The sequence below is a fragment of the Mytilus edulis genome, chromosome 1 (genome assembly GCF_963676685.1).
Source record: "Mytilus edulis chromosome 1, xbMytEdul2.2, whole genome shotgun sequence".
Classification (NCBI taxonomy): domain Eukaryota; kingdom Metazoa; phylum Mollusca; class Bivalvia; order Mytilida; family Mytilidae; genus Mytilus; species Mytilus edulis.
The window spans coordinates 56,354,932-56,374,369 of record NC_092344.1 but is presented as its reverse complement, the minus strand read 5'-3'; the positions used below and the strand labels follow the sequence as shown (position 1 = coordinate 56,374,369).

Here is a 19,438-nt window from a genome sequence, read left to right as displayed (position 1 = left end):
GATGCTGAAACACGGAAAGATCTCATCGCCTTTCAGGATTGTGGAGTACTTAGTGTTTGCTCACCTACGTGGATTAGAAGCCCAACGTCAGCAAGGTTGTGGGAATAAAAACGGCATTGCCCTTAACGATGACCGGGAAAGATGTAGAGGATGCTTTGAGTGGATTGCCCGTGACCGTTTGCTGTGCAGAAGACTTGCCTAGATATGTGAGCGACGTAGAAGGTTTGTGGTCAATACGGACAACTGTGATCAAAAGGGGAGTCATTGGGTTGCATTTCATTTCCCCGCATCGGGTCCATCAGAATTTTTCGACTCCTTAGAACGATTACCGGAAAAGTATCAACGCTATTTCAGAAATGTACTCATCGTCAATGGACCGAAATACTGTGTGGTTTGCAATCAAATCCAACCCAATGATTCAGATACATGTGGCCTGTATTGCATTTATTACGTCAAATTGAGATGTCGGGACTCGAGATGAAGGACATAACAACAACTTTTCATCCACTGACACGATTCAGAATGACAGTAAACTCGTAGCTCTATTTGGTTAAATGCAAAATAATGATACAAAAAAAAATAATGAAAAAAGAAAGAAAAAAAAATCCTAAAACACCTACATGGATGTATAGCAGGTCTCAAGTCTTGAAAAACTCTTTCTAGGGTCACTAAAAGTATCCACCCGGGAGTGTAGCCTGGTCAAAAATTAAGATATAGCGTCCAGGATTTAAGCCCAAATATGGCGTCGGCGTCTCGATGTCCGAGTAACATGGTCCAACCCGAAGTTTGCGTCTTGATTTCAGGGTCGACTATGGCGTCCGCTTTAAGGCCCAAATATGGCGTCGGCGTCTGCGCCAACTTCCGAATATGGCGTCAGCGTCCGACGTCCACTTTAATGGGGGTCATTCTGTCCCACAAACACTACTGTTGTCTCATTGGCAATCATACAACATCTACTTTTTTATATTATATGTATATTATCTATACGTATATATTTTCTATATACGAATTTTACATGTTTAGATGATGCAATGAAAATTCAGAAGATATGTGGTAATATTGCCAATGGGAAACTTATCCACCAAAGACAAACGAATGTGAATCAGCCATGAGTTACACATATGTATTCATGTAAAATGCTATTCAAACCCATTCCTGACTAGATGTGACGAAAAACGAAAACTAACAGCCCGATTAATGCTGAAACGATAAACGCAAAATCAATATCAAAGACAGCAACCAATAACAATACAGAGCTCCTATATATCGTCTACCAACAGTATTTGTCTATACCTACTGTCGGTAGTTAACATACAATATAGTGCTCCTATATACCGTCTATCAACAGTATTTGTCTAATACCTACTGTCGGTAGTTAACATACAATATAGTGCTCCTATATACCGTCTATCAACAGTATGTGTCTATACCTACCGTCGGTAGTTAACATACAATATAGAGCTCCTATATACCGTCTATCAACAGTATTTGTCTATACCTACTGTCGGTAGTTAACATACAGTATAGTGCTCCTATACATCGTATATCAACAGTATTTGTCTGTACCTACCGTCGGTGGTTAACATACAATACAGTGCTCCATTACACAGTCTATTGACAGTTGTTTATACCTACCGTCGGTGATTAACATGCAATATAGTGTTCCTATATACCGTCTATCAACATAATTTATCTTTACCTACCGTCGGTGATTAACATGCAATAAAATGCTCCTATATACCGTCTATTATTTTATTTTTTTCTAAACCTACCGTCGGTAGTTAACATGCGATATAGTGCTCCTATATACCGTCTATCACCAGTATTTGTCTATACCTACTGTCGGTAGTTAACATACAATATAGTGCTCCCATATACCGTCTATCAACAGTATTTGTCTATACCTACTGTCGGTAGTTAACATACAACATAGTGCTCCTATATACCATCTATCAACAGTATATGTCTATACCTACCGTCGGTGGTTAACATACAATATAATGCTCCCATATACCGTCTATCAACAGTATTTGTCTATACCTACTGTCGGTAGTTAACATACAGTATAGTGCTCCTATACACCGTATATCAACAGTATTTGTCTGTACCTACCGTCGGTGGTTAACATACAATATAGTGCTTCTATATACCGTCTATCAGCAGTATTTGTCTATACCTACCGTCGGTGGTTAACATACAATATAGTGCTCCTATATACCGTCTATCACCAGTATTTGTCTATACCTACTGTCGGTAGTTAACATACAATATAGTGCTCCTATATACCGTCTATCACCAGTATTTGTCTATACCTACCGTCGGTGATTAACATACGATATAGTGCTATTACATATACCGTCTATCAAGAGTTTTAGTCTTTACCTACTGTTGGTAGTTAACATACAATACAGTGCTACTATATACCGTCTATCAACAGTATTTGTCTATACCTACTGTCGGTAGTTAACATACAATATAGTGCTCCTACATGTGTATATACCGTCTATCAACAGTATTTGTCTATACCTACCGTCGGTGGTTAACATACAATATAGTGCTCCTATATACCGTCTATCAAGAGTTTTAGTCTATACCTGTTGGTAGTTAACATACAATATAGTGCTCCTATATACCGTCTATCAAGAGTTTTAGTCTATACCTACTGTTGGTAGTTAACATACAATATAGTGCTCCTATATACCGTCTATCAACAGTATTTGTCTATACCTACCGTTGGTGGTTAACATGCAATATAGTCCTCCTATATACTGTCTATCAACAGTATTTGTCTATACCTACCGTTGGTGGTTAACCTGCCATACAGTACTCCTATATATCGTCTATCAACAGTATTTGTCTGTACCTACCGTCGGTGGTTAACATGCCATACAGTTCTCCTATATACCGTATATCAACAGTACCTGTCTATACCTACCATCGGTGGTTAACAAGCATTACAGTACTCCTATATACCGTCTATCAATACTATTTTTCTCTACCTACCGTCGGTGGTTAACATATAATACAGTGCACCTATATACCGTCTATTATCAGTATTTTTCTAAACCTACCATCGGTGGTTAACATGCAACATAGTGCTCCTATATACTGTCTATCAAAACTATGTTTCTAACCTGTTTCTATACCCGCCGTCGGTGGTTAACATGCAATACAGTGCACCTATATACCGTATATCAACAGTATTTGTCTATACCTATCGTCGGTGGTTAACATGCAATATAGTCCTATATACTGTCTATCAACAGTATTTAGTCTATACCTACCGTCGGAGGTTAACATGACATATAGTACTCCTATATACCGTATATCAACAGTACCTGTTTATACCTACCATCGGTGGTTAACAAGCAATACAGTACTCCTATATACCGTATATCAAAAGTATTTGTCTATACCTACCGTCGGTGGTTAACGTAAAATATAGTGCTGTCTATTAAAATCATGTGTCTATACATACTGTCGGTGGTAAACATACAATAAAGTGCTCCTATAAACCGTCTATCAACAGTTTTCATTTATACCTACCGTCGATGGTCAATATAACGTATTATATGGTCCGTATATAGTGCTCATATCTACCGTCTGTCAAAAGTATCTGAATTTACCTACCGCCGGTGGTTAACATACAATATAGTGCTCCCATATACCGTCTATCAACAGTAATTGTCTATACCTACTGTCGGAACTTAACATACAATATAGTGCTTCTATATACCATCTATCAATTATAGTATATGACTATACCTACCGTCGGTGGTTAACATACAATATAATGCTCCCATATACCGTCTATCAACAGTATTTGTCTATACCTACTGTCGGTAGTTAACATACAATATAGTGCTTCTATATACCGTCTATCAACAGTATTTGTCTATACCTACCGTCGGTGGTTAACATACAATATAGTGCTCCTACAATGTATATACCGTCTATCAACAGTATTTGTCTATACCTACCGTCGGTGGTTAACATACAATGTAGTACTCCTATATACCGTCTATCAAAAATTTTAGTCTATACCTACTGTCGGTAGTTAACATACAATATAGTGCTCCTATATACCGTCTATCACCAGTATTTGTCTATACCTACTGTCGGTAGTTAACATACAATATAGTGTTCCTATATACCGTCTATCAACAGTATTTGTCTATACCTACTGTCGGCAGGTAACATTCAATATAGTGCACCTATATACCGTCTATCAACAGTATTTGTCTATACCTACCGTCGGTGGTTATCATACAATATAGTGCTCCTATATACCGTCTATCACCAGTATTTGTCTATACCTACCGTCGGTGGTTAACATACAATATAATGCTCCCATATACCGTCTATCAACAGTATTTGTCTATATCTACTGTCGGTAGTTAACATACAATATAGTGCTTCTATATACCGTCTATCAACAGTATTTGTTTATACCTACCTTCGGTGGTTAACATACAATATAGTGCTCCTACAATGTATATACCATCTACCAACAGTATTTGTCTATACCTACCGTCGGTGGTTAACATACAATATAGTGCTCCTATATACCGTCTATCAAGAATTTTAGTTTATACCTACTGTCGGTAGTTAACATACAATATATTGCTCCTATATACCGTCTATCACCAGTATTTGTCTATACCTACTGTCGGTAGTTAACATACAATATAGTGTTCCTATATACCGTCTATCAACAGTATTTGTCTATACCTACTGTCGGCAGGTAACATTCAATATAGTGCACCTATATACCGTCTATCAACAGTATTTGTCTATACCTACCGTCGGTGGTTATCATACAATATAGTGCTCCCATATACCGTCTATCAGCAGTATTTGTCTATACCTACCGTCGGTGGTTAACATACAATATAGTGCTCCTATATACCGTCTATCACCAGTATTTGTCTATACCTACCGTCGGTGGTTAACATGCAATATAGTGCTCCTATATACCGTCTATCAACACTATGTTTCTAACCTGTTTCTATACCCACCGTCGGTGGTTAACATGCAATACAGTGCACCTATATACCGTATATCAACAGTATTTGTCTTTACCTATCGTCGGTGGTCAACATGCAATATAGTCCTCCTATATGCTGTCTATCAACAGTATTTAGTCTATACCTACCGTCGGTGGTTAACATGACATATAGTACTCCTATATACCGTATATCAACAGTACCTGTTTATACCTACCATCGGTGGTTAACAAGCAATACAGTACTCCTATATACCGTATATCAAAAGTATTTGTCTATACCTACCGTCGGTGGTAAACGTAAAATATAGTGCTGTCTATTAAAATCATGTGTCTATACATACTGTCGGTGGTAAACATACAATAAAGTGCTCCTATAAACCGTCTATCAACAGTTTTCATTTATACCTACCGTCGATGGTCAATATAACGTATTATATGGTCCGTATATAGTGCTCATATCTACCGTCTGTCAAAAGTATCTGAATTTACCTACCGCCGGTGGTTAACATACAATATAGTGCTCCCATATACCGTCTATCAACAGTAATTGTCTATACCTACTGTCGGAAGTTAACATACAATATAGTGCTTCTATATACCATCTATCAATTATAGTATATGACTATACCTACCGTCGGTGGTTAACATACAATATAATGCTCCCATATACCGTCTATCAACAGTATTTGTCTATACCTACTGTCGGTAGTTAACATACAATATAGTGCTTCTATATACCGTCTATCAACAGTATTTGTCTATACCTACCGTCGGTGGTTAACATACAATATAGTGCTCCTACAATGTATATACCGTCTATCAACAGTATTTGTCTATACCTACCGTCGGTGGTTAACATACAATGTAGTACTCCTATATACCGTCTATCAAAAATTTTAGTCTATACCTACTGTCGGTAGTTAACATACAATATAGTGCTCCTATATACCGTCTATCACCAGTATTTGTCTATACCTACTGTCGGTAGTTAACATACAATATAGTGTTCCTATATACCGTCTATCAACAGTATTTGTCTATACCTACTGTCGGCAGGTAACATTCAATATAGTGCACCTATATACCGTCTATCAACAGTATTTGTCTATACCTACCGTCGGTGGTTATCATACAATATAGTGCTCCTATATACCGTCTATCACCAGTATTTGTCTATACCTACCGTCGGTGGTTAACATACAATATAATGCTCCCATATACCGTCTATCAACAGTATTTGTCTATATCTACTGTCGGTAGTTAACATACAATATAGTGCTTCTATATACCGTCTATCAACAGTATTTGTTTATACCTACCTTCGGTGGTTAACATACAATATAGTGCTCCTACAATGTATATACCGTCTACCAACAGTATTTGTCTATACCTACCGTCGGTGGTTAACATACAATATAGTGCTCCTATATACCGTCTATCAAGAATTTTAGTTTATACCTACTGTCGGTAGTTAACATACAATATAGTGCTCCTATATACCGTCTATCACCAGTATTTGTCTATACCTACTGTCGGTAGTTAACATACAATATAGTGTTCCTATATACCGTCTATCAACAGTATTTGTCTATACCTACTGTCGGCAGGTAACATTCAATATAGTGCACCTATATACCGTCTATCAACAGTATTTGTCTATACCTACCGTCGGTGGTTATCATACAATATAGTGCTCCCATATACCGTCTATCAGCAGTATTTGTCTATACCTACCGTCGGTGGTTAACATACAATATAGTGCTCCTATATACCGTCTATCACCAGTATTTGTCTATACCTACCGTCGGTGGTTAACATGCAATATAGTGCTCCTATATACCGTCTATCAACACTATGTTTCTAACCTGTTTCTATACACACCGTCGGTGGTTAACATGCAATACAGTGCACCTATATACCGTATATCAACAGTATTTGTCTTTACCTATCGTCGGTGGTTAACATGCAATATAGTCCTCCTATATACTGTCTATCAACAGTATTTAGTCTATACCTACCGTCGGTGGTTAACATGACATATAGTACTTCTATATACCGTATATCAACAGTACCTGTTTATACCTACCATCGGTGGTTAACAAGCAATACAGTACTCATATATACCGTATATCAAAAGTATTTGTCTATACCTACCGTCGGTGGTTTACGTAAAATATAGTGCTGTCTATTAAAATTATGTGTCTATACATACTGTCGGTGGTTAACATACAATAAAGTGCTCCTATAAACCGTCTATCAACAGTTTTCATTTATACCTACCGTCGATGGTCAATATAACGTATTATATGGTCCGTATATAGTGCTCATATATACCGTCTGTCAAAAGTATCTGAATTTACCTACCGTCGGTGGTTAACATACAATATAGTGCTCCTATATACCGTCTATTAACAGTATTTCTTTATACCTACCGTCGGTGGTTAACGTAAAATATAGTGTTCCTTTATATACCGTCTTTCAATAGTATTTCTTTATATCTACTGTCGGTGGTTAACATAGAATTTAGTGCTCCTATATACCGTCTATCAACCGTGTTTGTCTATACCTACCGGCGGTTGTTATCAAAACAAACTATTTTCAATCGACGTTCCAAAGTTTTGTATCTATACTTCACTCTGAATGACCGATGACATTTATTTGAACAGTAACATTCCCTATTGTATTCATTATTTAGTTTTCTCCCTGAACTTGTCTGAAATATTTGCGGCTGTACTGATGACAAACAACAATCAATCAATTTCTTAAAGTACTTCTTAATCTAAATAATATATTATTTTTTAATCTAACCAGTAATATGTGATCGGTGAATGTACTTATGACAATTACGCCAATTTTGAAAAAGCATATTTTTTTTCATTTGCGCACATTGACATTTTTTAATTTGCGCCAAATTGATTCGAAAGGTTAGGTCTGATAAATTTAGATGATAAAATTAAACTTGTTTAACCAAACGCAGCAATTCAATGAACACAAGCTACAATATAGATAAATGTGTGTATAGACACATGTTGAGATCATGGGTATTATCATTTAATCACAATTCTGGTACCCGAACATTTACTTTCATATATGGAACAGATGCCATAAAGAAAAAAACAGGCTTTAACTTATAAAAATTTTGATAAAAAAGGGGATGCTTTATTGTAGGGAAGATATCACAAGGTTGCAGTTCAACAGAAGTGTTGCATGACAATACTCAGTTAAAAAAGATTTGTGCATATGCAAATGTGCTTTTTATGTCAAACTGTTACAATCTTATTTTATAAAGTGCTACTTCAAGTGTGATGTACACTTGCAATTAACTTATCCTGCTTTCAATCCCCCTCCTCCTCCTCGTCACGTGTGAGCAAGTGGCAGGTGGCAAAAGGCCAGAAGGAATATTTTTGTTATTATATAAATAAATTCTATACATCTCATATGCCTCATGACTTGTGTTTACCTGTTAATTTGTGCAAATGAAGAAAATAAATTTGGCGCAAAGAAATAAAAAAAAATAGGCGCTAATTAAGTGCAGATTGGCGCAAATGGAAAAAGCCGAAGCAAATATAATCTTTTCTTGTATCAAGATTTCAAGATTTTATTCATAACCTCAGACACATACTTGTGTACAAGAGGACAATAATATATACAACCATATTAAGATAATACATAGCGAGACAGGACAAACGAAACACAAATACATAATATATTTTTAAAAGACAATAGGTATAGTTAGATTAAGTATTTTATGATTTTCTTCACGAAAATTGATAATTTCCTTTGAACTTGTACGTTACATATAGACAACAAGCCAGTGAATTTCTTCTTGCTTGGATTCATTACATAGTAATTTGGTACAAACTTTGATCTAAGAGCAGAAACATCAGCATTTTTACAGGTAAACAATATATGAAACTCATCCCCTATTCCCTCATTACATAATGTACATATTCTATTTTCCCTCGCGATCCCCGCCCATCTACCCGTCTCAATAGGTAACTTCAAATTCGAGCATCGAAGTTTAGATATGTAATATCTGTCCTTGGGTAATAATCGCAATAGATACGGTTCCAAACCAAACTCGAGTTTGAATAAAGAATAGAATTCACCCCTATCAGATCAAATTGGTGTTTTCTTTCTTTTTTTCGTTCAGTTTCATCTAGTCCATTTGTTCATTTGACTCTGTTTCCATCAAGACTAGGATGCATTTTAATTTATAATGTAAAGTCGTTCAGGTTTTTGTTTTATTATATAAAAAAAGAAGATATGGCATGATTGCCAATGAGACAACTCTCTAAAAGAGACAAAGTGACACCGGAATTAACTATTAAAAAAAACCTTTAACAGATCACGGTACGCTGACGGTACAGATGTCTGTAAATTCAGAAATTAATGCAAGGTTTTTATCATTGCGACAATAATTAAGACTCGCATTTTGAAGTATTGCGTTTGAATTCATCAGGATTTTTTCTTAATCGTTGTAATCAAAATCTCATTTCAGGCTATAATGACACCCATCGCATTAAATATTTAACAATTGCACGCAACAAATTTATATTCAAAGACTATGAATTTGATGTATATTTGACAAGATTAGTTCGTTTCAGTTGCCAAAAATTCTATAATTAGTGTATTATTCTCCCAAGTTTATTTGAAAAGGTATAATTCCTCTATACAAATGGCAAAATCTTTCATAAAATATCCAGTAAGTTGGATAAACGTTTACCAAATCATTCCAATACAGTTTGATTTATATATTCACTTTGCTATTCCGTTCTTGCACAGTGATATAGTTCATTTTGCGTCATCCCATATTCTAGCAAAGGGAGATTATCTCAGCATCACCGTTACATTAGTAATAGCTCTCGTACATAAAATAATTAGCTCGAACTGTATGATCCTGTGTGAATCTGATCTTTATATTAAAAGTGCATAAATGGTTCACATATGGGTCTTATTTAAACATTAAACAGTATCAAAACAATTAGTGCATTATAATATAACCAAATAGGCATGCAAAAAAGAATCAATAGACAAAATATGCTTGTCTACCGTCTAATTATAATTGCTATCATTTACTGTATTGTACATAGCTCAATTCCATTCCATTCCATTCAATTTTATTTACTTTTTAATTTTCAGAAGAAAACAGTATTTCTAACAATTAAATTGAATTAATTTGATATGACGTTGACACACGGTAATCACTCTCATGTTTTTATTTACATCGCTGTCAATCATCCGGTAAAGATGAATATTCATTACTACCCTCGGTAGTTAACGTCCCTCGATGGTTAACTTTAAGTGCCTACCTTTTTATATAGTCGTCGTATCAGGAGTTGGATATTCCTTTTTTTTGTATCTTTTGTCTCTCTTTTACTAGAGCATCTAGACCAAAGATAAATAAATCTTATCCGTGAACATGTTTTTCTCATAATAATTTTATGTATAAAATATTTTGCTTTTAGTATGTTACTCATGAATGTACACATTTACCAATGAGCAATGAAAATTATATCAGGGTTATGGATAACTGTCACATGCTTCGGATACAGGGATGTAACAACTATGAGGATTTATCAAAAGTTTGGGTTGTTTTTTTTACAAAAATGTTTGATATAGTTTTCCTGCTCAATGTTCAAGTTGTAGTTCCAAATTAATGATATGAAAATGGTACTAACGGGGACTTATATTCAGCGGTAGTGACTTATTGATAGAAAGAAAAAACGTTTGATGTGATTTCCATTCACAAAGCAAATATTTCTAGTATAACGTTAATTACAACTGAACCCCTAAAATTTAATAGTACACAATCCAGAAGGGTTAAACTTAATACTATTTACAAGTTCATTTTTCCTTATCAAGTTGAAAATTCAGTTTTATAACAACTAGCCTTTAACCTTTTCCCCACCTTATAGATGATGTCCTCTTACTGTCTAATTTAAAGTTACTGACTGTTGAACTTATCTGTCTCATCGCACTTTGAATAAAGAATACAACATGTACAATTAAGTCTACGTTATAGCTTCACTTAAATCTTGACATTAATAATGAGAGTCGGTAGAGAACAAAACTTTACGACAAAAGATATTGTTTCAGCTTCCTAATTGTGAATTCTCCATTTCTATGAAGCAACATTCCAGTGGCGAAAACACTGTGTTGATACGAAATGATATTCTAAAAAATAAAAATTTGAATCAGCAGTACATATCCCGTCATAGTTGAAACCTTTTTAAATAAAATTAAACCCAATGATAACGTTAACGTATAAAATGTATGTTAACAATTTCATACCTTTTAAAGGATAAAGTAAATCCATCTGTGACTTATTAAGAATTTTTTTTCTGTTTAAACCTTCCAGCTTTCTTTTTGACTGAGTCAACACTACATGCAATCCGCAAGGTTGAAAATACTTATCAAATAGAACCCGAACAGCTTTTGGTGAAATACGAATAAGAAGATTAGCGAATCTGAGGAAATTTGTCTCTTCTTCTGGTATAGGTGGCAATGTAGTTGCTTTAGACAAAGCCATCTTTTGAAATCGTTCTCTCGATATACTGTAAAATATATTTGGAATTTCTGAAAAGAACAAAGAAATATATGAAGAAATAAGTATCATCATTTTAAAATAAACAAAACTAGATCCTATTGTATTACTTTATTCTAGTTATAGTTCCATCGTAAAAATAATTAAAAACCGAAATAATAGTTAGCATTTATCTGTCTGTTTTGTTCAATTTTGTCAAAATAAACTTACAAATACCGCTGATGAATTATTCATGTGCAAGTGAATAATTCGACTACACTGATTCCGTATTTATTTGACCTTCTAGTTTACATCTAACCATTAGATGTGAAACGCATGATCTAAACGTGTTCAGCTAAAAGAAAAGAATGTAAACATTGAATGTGAAACGAGGGTTACCCATTTTGTGGACTAGTTCGATCTACAAAATATCATTCTCATACAGGTAAAAACGATGAATAAGATCTCTGTTTAACCTACAAAATGAAATTAAACAGACCTATAAAAATTATGTTGTACGTGTTCACAATCTATTAATATTTTAATTTATGTTTATATCAAATTATATGACTGTCGACAGTCCTCGGAGATCTCCTCGATGGTTTGTTTGATGGCATCTAGACTAAAATACACACGAAATACTTATACATATCATCGAGTCAATGGAGTGTTTTGAACGGTCATTTCAGACTTTTTGTAAGTGTGATATACGTTTAAGTAGCTAGTTATTAATCAAAATAAGAGAATTTGAGTCAACTTGGTCATCATGATTTTTTTAACTAGCATTCCATACAAACTTAATAGCATTACTATTATATTTACTTTATTCATATCTAGTTCCGAGGTTGTTGTTTTTTCATCTTGTTTCAGATTATTTTCTCTTGCTTTTATAGATTCAATTTCCTTGTAAATGGTGAAAATTAAAATATGAAGCCAATATACACAAACAATTGTGACGCGTCTTATGAGAAAATTTTATTTGAAAATAAACTCATCAAAGATACCAGGACTAAATTATGTATATACGCCAGATGCGCGTTTCGTCTGCAAAAGACTCACCAGTGACGCTCGAATTCAAAAAAGTTAAAAGACCAAATAAAGTACGATGTTGAAGAACATTGAGGACCAAAATTTCTTAAAGTTTTACCAAATATAGGTAAGGAAATCTATGCCTGAGTTAGAAAAGCCTTAGTATTTCAAAAAATTCAAAAATGTGTAAACAGTAAATTTATAAATATAACCATTTCAATTACAATTCATGTTAGCACAAAAAGTGCTGGCTACTGGGCTTGTGATACCCTCGCGGAAATAAATCTCCACCAGCAGTGGCATCTACCCAGTGGTTGTAAATAAACTCAGCAAAGATACCAGGACTAAATTTAGTATATACGCCAGACGCGCGTTTCGTCTGCAAAAGACTTATCAGTGACGCTCGCATCCAAAAAAGTTAAAAGGCCAAATAAAGTACGATGTTGAAGAGCATTGAGGACCAAAATTTCTTAAAGTTTTGCCAAATATAGGTAAGGAAATCTATGCCTGAGGTAGAAAAGCCTTAGTATTTCAAAAAATTCAAAAATTTGTAAACAGTAAATTTATAAATATAACCATATCAATGACAATTCATGTCAGCACAAACAGTGCTGACTACTGGGCTTGTGATACCCTCGGGGTGACTGTTCACAAAACGATTTAAAAAAATTGAAACAATTAAGTTTTTCTATCCCCTGGCATAATAGCAATTGCCAGATTGTGCACATTTTTACGCGTTTTTGGTAATTATCTGTGTTCATTTTGCATGGCGTACAAAATGTTTTATTCGAGCTCCACCGATAAATAAATATAAAATTATTAGCTCAATTTATGGTTTTCCCGTTTGAATGGTTTCATACTTATTATAGATTGTACATTGATCTATTATGGTTTACTTTTACAAATTGTGACCTGGTGGAGGGTTGTCCTATTGGCACTCAATGGATATCAAGATGGCATATTTTTACAAAGTGAGCAAATCAGGCTTTTTTTAAACTCTTTTTAATAATAAATTAAAGGAACTTATCGTAAAATAATGTGTTTTAACAATTGCATGATAAATGATTTCTTAAACAAATTTTCCCCTACTGTTTAGATACATATAATATAGTAATATGATGACTAACTAGATTTTGTGATTTAGATAAATCTAGTTCTGAAACGAAAAAATGCTTCTAATACATTATTTAAAAAATATTCTGTCACATATTTTGAAATGATTTCACCAAGGCACTCGATGAACTTTAATGTTAAAAACGTAATTAAGACCAACGCACAGATGATCATTTGTGTAAAACTTTGGTCGGTAACATTATCAATTTGAACTACAATCGAGAGATGTATTTTTCTCTTTTATTTTTAAAAGTACGGTATTCAACACGGAGTATTGGCTCACTCGAAAATATTACTAGTGTAAAATCATTCAAACAGGAAAACCAACGGTCTAATCTTTATAAAACAATAGTGCACACGTTGAAATATGTCGCCTTCTTTATTCTATTATGTTGATAGTCCTATATATAAAACTTAACTAAAACTATCACATAAACTTAACATGATCCAAGAAAATTAGGTCAAGGTCTTTTCAATCAAACGAGAAATACATATACACCTTTGAATCATTCAATAAATTCAATATAGATGACCTATTGTTTACAATTTTTAAGACACAGACTTGACCAAGAAAACTAAACCTTGACCAATGAACAATGAAAATAATGTAAAGGTCAGATGAACCATGCCAGTCAGACATGTACAGCTAACAATCCTTACAACAAATAAAAAAAACCACAAAAACTTAACACTGAGCAGTGAACCGTGAAAATGAGGTCAAGAACAAATAAAACATGTGAGCGTGAAATGTACATCATAAAATATTTCCATACACCAAATATAGTTGACCTATTGCATATACTAGTAGCATTAGAAAAGACTAAAACTCAAAAACTTAACTTCGACCACTGAACCATGAAAATGAGATCAAGGTCAGATGACACCTGCCAGTTGGACATGTAAACTTTATAGTCATTCCATAAACCAAATATAGTAGACCTATTGCACACAGTTTTAAAAAAACCCAGACCAAAACACTAAAACTTGCCTATAATCACTGAACCGTGAAAATGAGGCCAAGGTCAGATGACACCTGCCAGTTGGACATGTACTGTAACACCTTACAATCTTTCCATACATCAAATAAACTAGTCCTATTGCTTATAGTATCTGGATATAAAAACACAAATAATTGTAAAAGAATTACCTTAAAGTCTACTATCAAATTAATATTTTTGAGCTCTTATATTTTTCCCATTTTCACAGCTAAATCTATCTTTAAACACTTTCAGGGTGAAAAAAAAGAACAAATTGTCCCATATTACGATTTATTGAGTCATCTTATAGTTTCGTTCATATTGGCATCGATGTGGATCCTATATTGTTGATCGTTTTTTGCCTAATTAGTTTCTGCTTCTCTAATCAAGTTAATGATTGTTTAGGCCAAAATGATTGTTCTGATATTTTTGTTAAAAACAGGAAGTAGGTAAAGTTGGACTTTTTCAATATTGTTTTGTCCGCTTTAGATTTTCTCTACCTATTGTTTTTTTTTTTTTTTTTTTTAGTTTTCAAGATGTTAAGCAATCAATTCATGTTACATTTTTATTTTTAGCAATGGCAACCATGTTTGTTCCCTGACCAGTAAGAATACAAATTTCAGACTAGATATCATAAGGGTCATAAAACGAAAGTTTAGTTGAAATAAGATAAAAAAAAAAAGTTAGAGAAGAATATCTTTAAAAAGTATAAAATGACATTAATTAAGTTCAAAAATCGTTGAATAAGACTATAACTCCTTAAATAGGTCATCTGAATGTTTTGGTTTTGTATGCGTTTTTGTAGATCTTAGATTCTTATTATATTTGCTATTTACAGTTTTTAACATTCTATTGCAAGTTTCAGATAATATAGACAAAACACGTAAGTAAGTCAAAACTCATCATTTACTGGCAATGACTCATGAAGGGGTCATCCAAGGGTTTTTGTCATCATGAAACTTCTGTCTAGTATTGTTAATAAATTAAATCAACACTGTAATGTCCTCGCACCCACAAAGTGGAAAGGGATTAATATAAGTTGCAATAACTTGTTTCCCAATCCACTATAAATTGATATCTTAAAAACTAAATAAATATGTTTAAATAAACTGAGGTCCTTGCTTCTGAAGCACTTTTCAGGATTTACCTGCATCAAGAACTTTTTAACCGTTCCATTTGCCTGAATTCACTTAAACGTTAGGGGTTATCTTTAATATCGTTCTGGAGTTAATAGACAAAAACATGAAAATAAACCAAAAACAACCTCTTTTAAATACAAAACTTCCTTAAAGCGACAGCTGATAAGCATTGTGCATACAAGAAGTTGGTAGATCTGGACTCTCAGTGCATTTTCTTTATACATTAGATAAGAATACACAAAATAATAAGACCTACAAATGAGCTCAGAGGATGAAATCGTCAATAGACCCCTTTTTACTCATTTTTCAATTTTTGCACAAATCATAAGAGATATCGAGCAATAATATAAAAAAAAAAGCAAGATAAGTTTGAAATAAGACAATATGGTCGACATGGTTTTATCAGTATTGACGTAATTGCACAAACTTTTATATACTAACAAGAAATATCTAAACTTTTCCCATTAATTGTAATCTACAAGTAAGTCAACATGACTATAATTATAAATCGACTCCGTATAGGCGTGATTTTCTTCTAAATAATGAGATTTGCCTTTTTTTCTTGCCTATTTTTTAAAAACTACAGTAGATAAAGAAAATACGGAAGCCGATAAGGGCCATTCAAAAAAAATATTTTATGTCGTAATTACGACATAGCATGTCGTAATTTCGACTTAACATGTCGTTATTACGACATCGCTATGTCGTAATTTCGACATAACATGTCGTTATAACGACATCGCTATGTCGTAATTTCGACATATCATGACGTAATAACGACATCACTATGTCGTAATTTCGACATATATCATGTCGTTATAACGACATCACTATGTCGTTTAAACGACATATCTATGTCGTAATAACGACATCGCTATTTATGAAAGAATATGTATTATGATTGGAAAGAGACTAAATGACACAGAAATTAACAACTATAGGTCATCATTATGCCCCCAATAATTAGAAAAGCCCCGCATAGTCAGCTATGAAAGAGGGAGGAAAGATACCAGAGGGAGAGTCCCCGAAATGCTGTGTGGCAGACATTGTTATTATTTAATTATTAGCTCCCTTGGTAAAACTCCAAATTTCATATTTAAAGTATTTTATTGTTAAATGATATACATAACGCTTAATTCGTATATATTTGTTAGTTGCATAGATTTTGCTATTTGAATTCATTGGTTAAAGATTTCTATTTATATTGTAAAGTTTGATATTTGCATCGTCGCAAAATCTTTGGTTACCTTCTTTGGATACCTTCAGTGAGGAACTTATATATTTTATAAACCCTTGCATCGATTGAAACATATAGATAAGAGCTGTGCAGCTAGATGTGAAGGCTTAATGATAAAAAAAAAAAGAAGCTAGATATGAAGGCTATCATTTCATATGTGAAATTAGAACTCATGTTGTCCTACCAAGCCATCCCATCTATCTCCCTATATACAAGCGCAAACTATATAGCTTCTTGTAAAAAGGGTAAATGAAAGTATTGATTGCTCTATTTCTACTTTCAAACGTAACGTTGGCCATGATGTTCCTACAACCCCTAAGATTTAAAACAGAATCTTCACAATTTCGTCCGCAAAACTAAATAAAAATGTTAGAAAACACGAACCAATATTAAAACAAATTCAATATATGTTTTAAATTATGTTTTTACAGCTCTTCATCATATCCTAAGTAATATCTAGTATATTTGAGGATTAAAATAAGAAAGCTATGTGAAAAAACGGATGTCCAACGTTACATTTATGAAAAACTGTTTTAACTCTTATGTATAGTGATCCTATTTCTTTTTCTCTGATCTTATTGATTCTTGGCAGGAACAACGACATGTGTCGATTCTTTGTGGCGTAAAATCCGTTATTTTACCAAATTTCATTTGACTCGGTGGCTTCACATTAAGCTGGAATAAGAAAACTGTCCGACGTTTTTCGTTAACTCAACGACTGAAAGTAGATATAGCAGAAAATGAATAAAAAGAGTAAGACAATTATAATAATATCCACGTGACCATAGTACAAATATTTTCCTCATGTGAGTTCAAATATTGCGGATTCAATAAAATCTTCTCTACACAGTCGTTTTTCAAACGGTAGTCATTTTGTTCAAGTTGATATTTCATTTTTCAATGCAGGTAACGAGTATTTTTTATAATTGATCAAAACAGAAGTTAGATACACGAAGAGTAAAAAATGCCAAGATTCTTTTCTTATTAACTACATATTTGGGTCTTAAAGGAATAAAATGCTTCCATACATTACAAAACGGTAGCCAATTTGTCCAAACGTCTAAAAACATCTAAAATCCTAAAGACGCTATTTTCCGACGATACATGTGCTAAAGTATAATTAAATGTTCATGATAATTAAAACAAATCGTGTTATGAAATTTGGAAAAAGAGGTTAATGATTGCTGCCGACAAAAAAAGAATAGCTCATGTTGCTATAGACTCCGCCCGGGAACATAGGTTCGACACAGGTTAAATTTTGCAATTTTTATTAATCGTATATAGCTTTTAACGAGCTATTTAAAAGAATTTAGAAATGGGGAAAAAATCCCATTACATGAACTTCGTCCAACTTTTGCAAAGACACATTGGAGACACCAAGACAGTCCTCTAAATGTAAAATGCGAATTGAAATTTATGTAACGGAAGTACTCCGAAATAACTTAAAGGTGCAATCACCAATATTAAAAGACTTAATACCAGTTCACGGAATGTTTTACTTCGCGATTTGTCCTGCTATCGATGTTATAAATGTCGTGATGAAAGTAATTCTTGTACTAGTGAAGCCGGAGCATTTCGTCAATATAAACTTGTGCATGAAATGGAGGTAATATTGAAAAACGAATCCCAAACAGCGACGAAACCCGTTTCATCGAATAAATAAAAACCCAGGATTATATTTGCCGTTTTCGCGGATGATCTAGGAGTAGATTACTATATTTCAAAATGTATATATCTGCAGATGACTTGGGAAATATTTCTAAAGCTAAGGTTCAAGTAATTGAAGGGGTGTATTTCGACAACATATGTGCCAGGGAAAATGCAATTCTATTAAAAAATAACCAAGGGTAAACATGTTCGATTTACTTGCAGAGTGTCAGATATATTTGTATTGGGGTTGAATTAAAATATAGGAAGTTTACAATGACAGATGATATCACAGTGGATGATATGCACCTTGGAAGTTAAACATCCTATGATAAAAAAAAATATGGAAAACCGTATACATATACTTCCGTCACATCTTTCCTCCTACATTACTTGCGACAGTACTGCATTTTTAGTTGAAATAACTTAAAGGGTAAACATTATTAAATCGATTTCCGCAACTCTAGGTAATTTTTGATAAAATGACATCACAAAACGAACAAAACCAGAATCAACCAACAATATAAAACACCGAATTAAACTTGCAAAAATTCAAAAAAGTCAAAAAACATCTTCGACACCGCATTTTCAGTGTAACGTGGTGTAGGAACATCGTGCCCAACGTTTGAAAGTAGAAATAGAGCAATCAATACTTCAATTCACCCTTATTAAAAGAAGCCATGTAGTTTGCGCTTATTTACAGTGAGATGGGATGCTTGACTGGCAAATGTAGTCCCTTATATCAATCCACAAAATATTCTT

At 33.7% G+C, this 19,438-nt stretch overlaps 1 protein-coding gene across 1 annotated transcript in view; it reads right to left on the bottom strand.

The window, feature by feature from the left end:
• Positions 1-19,438, bottom strand: part of LOC139485220 (uncharacterized) — a 59,038-nt gene that overhangs the window by 35,983 nt on the left and 3,617 nt on the right. Inside the window, exon 2 of the mRNA XM_071269506.1 lies at positions 11,303-11,587. Within this exon, the coding sequence (XP_071125607.1) occupies positions 11,303-11,540 (238 nt within the window). The 5' untranslated portion in view covers positions 11,541-11,587. The remainder of the gene's footprint in view (positions 1-11,302; positions 11,588-19,438) is intronic.